The 9,013-nt window shown below is 39.6% G+C and overlaps 1 protein-coding gene across 1 annotated transcript in view; it reads left to right on the top strand.

Annotated features, from left to right (window-relative positions):
- The first annotated feature begins 404 nt into the window (after nucleotides 1–404).
- Nucleotides 405–9,013, top strand: part of scin (scinderin) — a 29,363-nt gene continuing 20,754 nt past the window's right edge. Inside the window, 2 exon segments of the mRNA XM_084738513.1 lie at nucleotides 405–751; nucleotides 8,433–8,587. Of these exon segments, the coding sequence (XP_084594639.1) occupies nucleotides 559–751; nucleotides 8,433–8,587 (348 nt within the window). The 5' untranslated portion in view covers nucleotides 405–558.

The raw sequence follows: 9,013 nt of genomic DNA, 5'->3' as shown, positions 1-9,013 counted from the left end.
ATTTGAATTTTATGTATACATTTTATACAATACTAAACAATGTATTACTTTAAAGGAAGAATCAGAAGTTTTTGTCTCATTCTCAGGATATCAAATACTGACATTTTGTGTTGGTAAAGTATCACAAGGACAGCAAAATAAAAAAAGAAAGAAAATAAGAGTATATATACATTTCTTGAAATATACTTCTTTTCATTAAGTTCTTTCTTTTCTTTTTTCTTCCATTACCAAATAATTAAAGGTGTGCTGAAAAGCTCAATTCATGCGTGTGTATTTAAGGATGCTGGTGTGTGTATGTTGGCAGCATGTGGACACACCCACTGTGTGTGTGTGTGTGTGTGTGTGTGTGTGTGTGTGTGTGTGTGTGTGTGTGTAGGCTGGAGAAAGCAGAAGCGAAAACACTGCCACCACACACTCACTCAGTCTGTACGCAGAAACAGAGCGGCAGTGTGTTCCTGTTCTCAGCCATCCCTCCCTCCTCACAACCTCCTCTCACCTCGCCTGTCTGGATCCTCACTCTCTCATCCTCAGAGCCTCACAGCAGCAGCAGCAGCAGACATGGTGCTCCAACACAAAGAGTTCACCAACGCCGGCAAGACATCTGGCCTGCAGATCTGGAGGATCGAGAACCTGGAGCTGGTGCCTGTGCCTGAGAGCCTGCATGGAAACTTTTACACTGGAGATGCTTATGTGATCCTCTACACTGTCAAACAGAAGGACAACTTCTTCTACCACCTGCACTACTGGCTGGGTAAGTGACCGCAGCCAGGCACCTTCTTAACTAGATCCATTTCCTTTTTTTCCCCTAAATGAGGGAAATGATAATTGGATGCAGTTGCAATCAGAGAAAGTGCAGTAAAAAAAAACCTCCTCCAGTGATATATCGCATCAGATTCTGAAGAAGCACTCAGGGGCCACCTCAGGAGTATTCGAAAGCAATTAAGATTTAGATAGGGATAGTGTAACTACCAGTTTAGATGATAAGTTCATCAGTGCTCTTGAGATTTAAACATAAACAGCAGGCAGCTCAGGAGCCTCTGGTGTCAAACTTTTCCAGTTTGACTGCTCACTCAGTCAGTGATCTTTGGCATGTAGTCAGTCAGCGACATAACTGACTGACAGTTATCCCATGAGCTGTTTTTTAATGGTGTGCCTACATGGAAACAAACACTTAACTTAAACAGATAGTTCAGATTGTTTGAAGAGGGACTGGTCAGTGTATCACCTTCAGTAGATTGCGGTTGACTTGCCACCTGGTCAGCAGCAAAACAGATTTTAGATACCTAAAAAACTGTATCAGTTATACACTATATTTAGAATATTTTTTACCACCTTCCCTTGCTGTCAGACAGCCTTTTCTGATTAAATCAGCCAAAAATCGCTCTCCTCAAACCATACAGACTTTTCTCACAGGAAACCACAGTTTTAAGCTTTTATAAATGTGGTTTCCAGTCACTCTCTTCAAATCAACCAAACTCCATTGTCAGAAACACTCATTTTACCTCACAGGACACAGGTGTTGCTGGTCTGGCAGGCAAACTGACAGATCGAGGCAGCAGTAGACTAGCAGCTCCTGTGTTCTGCAAGGTAAAATTTCTGTTTTTGCCAATGGAGTGTGGTGGTTTGGAGAGAGTGATATTTGACTTATATAATGGCCTGTTCTGGTCAAAAAAGTCTGTCTGACAGTGAGATAAAGCTGTGAAATTATTCTAAATATAGCGTCCATTTAAACTAATTTTTTAGATATCTAATATACATTTCGCTACTAACCCTGTCCACAGCAATACATTGCTTAATTCCCTACTCCTGCTGCTTCTCAAAACTGGGGGCATGCCAACCTCCATCTACTTTAGGTAATACACTGACTATAGAAAAGTATCTTGTACAACCCCACTTCAAATAGTCAGAACTATCCCTTTAAGTAAAAGTAATATAGCTAAAATGTAAAACCCTTACACAGTTATTGGAATCTACACCCTTCAACTGGTCAAAAAGTACCCTTTCTAATGATGACTGAAAATATTAACAATATTTTAATTTATCAATAATTTTTAACATTGCTTCAGTGAGCTAGCTGGATAGCCAATAAGAGTTACACTGCTTAGCTTCTAAGATACAACAATACACCAGAACAACAGTAACGTTCACTAGCTGGTTAATGTTAGCTGGCTGAAGTAGCTGAAGCAGGCTAAAGCCCCATTTGGATTGGATTGATATCTCAAGTGGAGGTGGGGTGATTTTAATCAGGTCCAGAGGGCATAGGAGGGTAATTTTTCACCTCCACCCCAAAAGTAATTAAAGCCATAATTTACAGTAAACTCACTGTGGTCCCCCTGCAATTAAACATCATCCAGAGTGATTTCTTTGTAACTGAATGTTCTGTGTAGGTTTATTTTTTTTTGTTTGTTTGTTTTTTTACAATGTTTTCCTGCTCTCTTTTTTAACATCTTGTATGAAATTTGATTTTTATGTTAAAACAGAGTAAGTCGAAAATATTTTTGCTAAACCGATAGATGGAAACATGCTAACTCGTATACTGGGAACCAATATGACAGAAAACAAACCATCAAGAGGGCAAGATCTCATCAAATGAGCTGCTATTTTCTTTTGAGCCTTGTTTGTTTGGCATTTTTTGTTCACATTTTGCCAAATCGGCAAGCAAGTATGCCAAATGAACTCTTAGCAGATCCTGTTTACAGTGTAAAAGTACTGTTGGACACGACACTGTGACTGATTTACTTTGATAGAGAAGAATAAGAAAAAAACTTGAATGGTAGGTTCATAAAACACAATTTTGGGAATACAACATGGTGGAATGTTTTCACAAAAATATTAGCAAAATCAGACAAGGTGGGTCATTTTTAATTCATTTAAAATTCTTTTTAATTTTATTCTTATTGTCAACAAGTCCCACTTACAGACCAAACCAACAGTGAAAGCATACAAAGCTTGATATAGCTTCCTTCTGTCTGCCATAGTGCTCCGTTGTTGTCAGAAAACTATTAAAAACATATTCGTTGCACTGGATGGCATGTTCCTTCATTACCATGAATACACACACTGTTGTTTATTTAGTCTCAATCCCACACACGCCTTCCTGCTGTCCCAAATACTCACTAGAGCACCAAATGTGGATTAATGTGGATTACTGAGCCACTTTTTAAATAATTAAACATTATATTTGTGAGTTGTTTCTAAAGATTTGCCTCTTCAGTAGGAAACAATCAACCTGAAGCTGAGGGCCAAACAATAATAAATCATAGAAACTCTTGAGTTATGTTAAACTAATAAGTGTCAGAATTCCATAATCCCATACTAGAAAGGCCATAAACTCTGTTATCTCTCATGATAAATACCAGACTAAGAGATAGCATTTAATCTGTTAGTTTATCTTTTTTTAAATGAAATAACATCAAAATGTACATTTTGTAAAAATGTATTTATATATTCATTAATATGCATGCCTTTACATGTAGCAAACCATAAAAACTGCAGATATTCACGGCAGTATTTTTCTGTAGGATAATGACCAGCAGTGATCTGATTCAAATTTTTACAGTCATCTAGAATTACTCAGAGTGAGAAACAGTTAAATGTATTTATAAGATTATAGACATGTTAGTTTAATAATCACAGCCTATGGGAAAAGGCTGAAAAAACCAGTACAAAAATAAAACCAAAAAAAGTTGCAAACACTGTGTAATAAGTAAGGTGACTTTGTTGCAGCAACCACTCCATGAATAGTCTGTGTCTGGTATGTGTAAAGGGTGTTGTAATTAGGCTTTCCAAGTACACGAGGGTCCGCGTGATGTAAATTTCATCATCAGAGGGTGCATGTGTAGTCTCTGTGCCGACATAAGCTTATCTCCAATTTGTTGTGCAGACTTGTCCATGGCTTATCCATGATGCCACTATGCTACGATGTGTCTGTGTTTGTGTCCATTTCTATATTCAGGCCTCAATGCCTCGTTCATACAATTCAACAGTTACAGTAAATTTCCCCCTCATCAAATAAACCAAATGTTTTGGCCAACCAAAACAAACAGTGTTTCTCTTGCAGCCATGGAGACAGTTTTGGTTTTATTTTATTTATTTATTTATTGTGAAATACTTTGGTTCCATTTAGCGCAAAAAAAGCGCCATTGTCTTCTGTTGTAAGACAAACATTACAGAGACACATCTCATAACCTTGACACATAAAACCAAGCCATCTGTCATTAATATGTATCAACAGAGGTAAATGTGTTTTTCTTGGACAGTTCTTTTCAGTTCTTCAGAAATGTTGAATCAGGTTCTACCTATTTTTCAGAAGTGATTGCCTTTCGTTTTTGTCAATTTTCGAGAGTCCTGAATGTTCATGTGTCCAATGTCAGGAAAGATGCTGATCTGAGGGCTGTTCCTCTGTCTCTCTCTAACCACTGTCAGTGTTGGACAGACTGGAGAGCTAATTTGCTTCTAGCAAAGAGGAAGTACTGATTAATTTTGAATGACTTGTGTGCGTGCTATAATCTGCATGTGCCCCAGAGCAGAATACAAGAGAAAAGTGGTATTATGAGACCTACTCTGTTCAGGAAATGAGATGTGATTAGACAGCACGTACGAGAAACTAGAGACAGAGAAAAAGGCTCAGTGGGAAAATTATACAGAAATAATAACTGTTATGTTATGAGCAGTTTTAACAGCTTCTGTCAGCACAAACACACCGATCTACTGGAACCTTTTTTACTTCTGGTCAGAGACACCACAAGTGTTGTGTGAGTTTCCTAACAGCAGAAACATTTCCTGTAGAGGCTGAGAACTGCTGACAAGCTGAGAAAAAAAATATATATCGTCACGTTATCAATGACAGCGTGTTCTGTTTCCAAATTCTTCTACTGACAACAAGTTGAGTCTAACTGACAATAAGTGTTAAGTTCTTATGCACAGTCAACCACCAGCAGCCAGTATGCTAATGATCGAGTTTGTTTCTTTCTCAGCCTGCACCATCATTTCTCTGAAATCACTTTTCGTCACGCTCCTCTGCAATTCATGTACATCGTAATATACAATGCAATATAAAGAGTACAAAGACAGACTGCTTTTTAGGAGGTGGGGTGGATGGATGGATGGATGGATGGATGGATGGATGGATGGATGGATGGATGGATGGGTCAAATAAACACAGGACTTTCACCCAGGAGGCTGAGGTCTATGTCCCTGTTACACTGTTAACTAATGTTCCACAGGCGTCACATGATTTATGTAATGCAACATCCTTATGTAACCTGACCAAGTAGTTGTGGTGCCTTAACTTAAAAAACAAACCAACAGACCACTCAGTGGTAATCATACGTTAAAAAGATTTTCTAACAGTGTCATAGGCCTCTACAATAAGCCACTAACATCTGCTTTTTGTCTTCAATGAGAAAGGGTACAATCAGCAGTCATTCCCAGATAGAAGGGCTCTGCATTAGTCACATACAGGGTTTGTTACACAGAACCACTTGGGAAGTCGTTCATAGAAATCGTGGAAAAGGGCAAGCACTTTCAAGAAACACTTGACACGTGACTGGATGAACCATCTATCTATCACGGGCTAACTTCAGTGACCCATGTGATGTAGTAGGAGAGTTACCTAGCGAGGTAGCTGGATTTACAAGATCATGAGATTACTACCAGCTACCAGAGGCCCTAGTAGTCCCTCCTAATGATGATGCTGATTGGTTGCACCACATTTAGTGTGGACACAAATGGATAACTTGAAGCCTGGCAAGATGGATTCTGGATCTCATGAATTTAGCTGCCTCGCAAGATAAATATTTATCACCCCCAGTGCTGGTCGGCAGTGATAATTTTCACCTCTTTATCTAGATCTAGAAAAAGTGCATGTGAGCAGGGCCTCCTTTTTGTAATATATTCATCTTTGTTACATACACTGTCTTATGGTTTTTCTAAGTACACACAGTATTCTACCGATGAGCCCACACTGAGCACACACATTCTAAACACATCACTGTAAACTCCTGTGATCGGAGAGCGTACTTCCTTCCTGCAGTGCTGAAACGCTCTTTCTCCTCTAAGAGCACAAAGTCAATAATACTAAGAGGTTCACTTGCTCTGTCTGAGAGGCCATCAGCATTAATCATTCGCCACTACAGCTGACATGCAGATGGACAGACCGTGTACCCTCTTCCTGCCACAAACACTGTTCGCACAGTTTCTGTGAACGTAGAGAGAGTGTGAGAAACAGCTGCTGATGCTGCTGTCACCCACTGACACTGTAGTCAAACCACCACGATGCTCTGGGCCAACGTGCACTTTGACACCAGTTACTGATGTTAATGTTTTCTTGCTCTGCCGCCTCTCTGTATCTCTCTGTATGGAGATATTACTGTGTGATGAAACTTCAAATAAATGATATGAATTTGTCTATGCTAAGCTAAGCCAACCACATCTTGATGTGAGATTGATATGGGTCTTCATATCTCATGTAGGAACTACTTTCTTTCTGCAGTAGAAGCTACCAAAACTACTTTCTTTGCTACTAGAAAGAAACTAGTTCCCACATGAAACTGCTCACAACAAAGTCTGAGGATTATCTTGAGTAGCCAGGTCATGAATTTTGGAAAGAGACACTGCTTTTGAATTTTTCAAATGTGTTTTTTTGATGCTTTGAGTGCCACAAGCTGTGTTCCATTATAGTCCCATTACACTGGAGAGAAACCAGACATCTCATATCTCAGCTGATAGCTGATATCTCCAAAACTCTGCAACTTACACCAAAACTATCTAGATGGATGAACAGCACTACAGGTCAGCGGGAAAATATCTTTTTTTGATTTTGGGGTAAAGTGCCCCTCCGGTGCACCAGGTGGACTTATGTTACATGTTAATGAATGTTGACACAGAATGGCACCTGGAGGAAGATAATTGAAATTCTAAAATAAAATAGTCATCTTCTGGGGAATATAAATGTACTCAGTTAATTTAAAGACAATCTGTCCATTGCATTTCAACACTGTTATGTATAGGTCCAATGTTTGTGTTGTAGGAAAAGTGAAATGGGGCGGCATGGTGGTGCAGTGGTTAGCACTGCCGCCTCACAACAAGAAGGTCCTGAGTTTGATCCCCCAGCTCCCCGGCTGGGTCAGGGCCTTTCTGTGTGGAGTTTGCATGTTCTCCTCTTGTCTGCGTGGGTTCTCTCCGGGTTCTCCGGCTTCCTCCCACAGTCCAAAGACATGCATGTTAGGTTAATTGGTGACTCTAAATTGCCCAAAGGTGTGAATGTGAGTGTGAGTGGTTGTCTGTCTATGTGTCAGCCCTGCAATGAACTGGAAACTTGTCCAGGGTGAACCCCGCCTCTTGCCCAGTGTCAGCTGGGATAGACTCCAGCAGCCCCTGCGACCCTTACGGAACAAGCAGTTATGGAAAATGAATGAATGAATGAATGAAAAGTGAAATGATAACCAAACTGATGTAAAATCATCCTCTGAGGATCATGAATATTCACAGCTCATAAAAATGTGGCCTGTAGTTATGTCCAAAATGTCTCCAAATCTAAGATCTATATCTGCAGTTTAGTATTTAAAATGTGTATATTGTTTTACTGATCAGTAGAAAAAATTCTGCCTGAATCCACTTTGCATTTTGGTTTATTAATGAATGTGGCTAAAATGTCCTATATTGTTTTCCTGATGACAGGAAATAAAAACAATGACATGGCCTTTTAACTCAACTAAATGCATTTATTTCTCAATTCTAAAGTATTTAACATGTGTATACTGTATGTTCTTGATAACACATGTCAAGATAATATAAAAAATGGCAGAAATAGCAGTAAAAATGGTTAAGAACATTCATTTATGTACACATTTACTCTTCCAAAGATTTAGTGGAAAGGTTTAATTGGGTCACGATGGTTGTCATTTTAAAAAAGTAGGTCTTCAGGAAAAAAAGAGGTTTGGGTTTAGATTCATACCAGGCAGAATCTGGTAATGAGAACATGCAGTGTTTCCTTCTTGTCCTCATGTTTAGTGTTCAGCTGTGGAAACCAACTTATTTACACGCATCCAGTTATACTGACTTATTTTGTAGTAAAGTAATGTTTCTTTCCTTTCATCCCGGCCACATTTCTTTCCCTGTGCTGAGCTTCATCATGTCAATGCATGCTTGGAAAATCTTAGATTCTCAGTGAAAGTGTGCGAGCAGGAAATCTGTTTTCTCAGATCAGATATTTCTCTTTCTGTCGATCCCTATACTAATTAAAGAAGTTTTGTTTCTTAAATACAAAATTTGAGAAATCAGTTTCTGCACAAACTCAAAATTAACTTCCTTAATTCAGTCAGTGAGCATGCATTGAATGGACGTGATGATTTTCATGAACATGTCTGTCAGAAGAACAGCTGATGCAGCAGAAATGCAGTATCATTTAAGCCTGTGCTTGCTCTTTAAAGGAAAGGAGTGCAGCCAGGATGAGAGCACCGCGGCGGCCATCTTTACTGTGCAGCTGGACGACCACCTGGGCGGAAAGCCAGTCCAGTACAGAGAACTGCAGGGGGTCGAGTCGACGGCCTTCACCAGCTACTTCAAGGGAGGGATCACCTACAAAGTATGGACCACGTTGTGACTTTACTCTGACATGCAGTTCCTCTGTCTGTACTGGCCTTTTACTGACACTTCACATGCAGCCCAATGTTCATACAGCACAAAAGTGTTGAATGGATTAAACAACTTCGAGACAGTTTTGGTTATCTTCAAACAAAATGTACATCATGTCCTAAGAGAAGCACTAGACCAAAAGCCATGCAGCTGCAAAAAAAAACCCCAAAAAACCCTTCATCTTCCTGTAAGTGTGAACGTGTTCAGCACATTTTGTGGCATCAGTACGTTACTCTGTCTTACACCCAGCACAGACAGTGCAGCCATCAAAGTTTGAGTTTGAGGTGGACTCAAAAAAAACGCAATCTTTGCCATGCTGGTGGCAAGTCGACAAACTTGGATTTGGTGGAAAGATTGTAACCTGCCAACATTTGCA

This window comes from Lutjanus erythropterus, chromosome 16, assembly GCF_056507025.1.
Source record: "Lutjanus erythropterus isolate fLutEry1 chromosome 16, fLutEry1.hap2, whole genome shotgun sequence".
Lineage (NCBI taxonomy): Eukaryota > Metazoa > Chordata > Actinopteri > Lutjaniformes > Lutjanidae > Lutjanus > Lutjanus erythropterus.
This window is presented reverse-complemented; position numbering and strand designations above follow the sequence as displayed.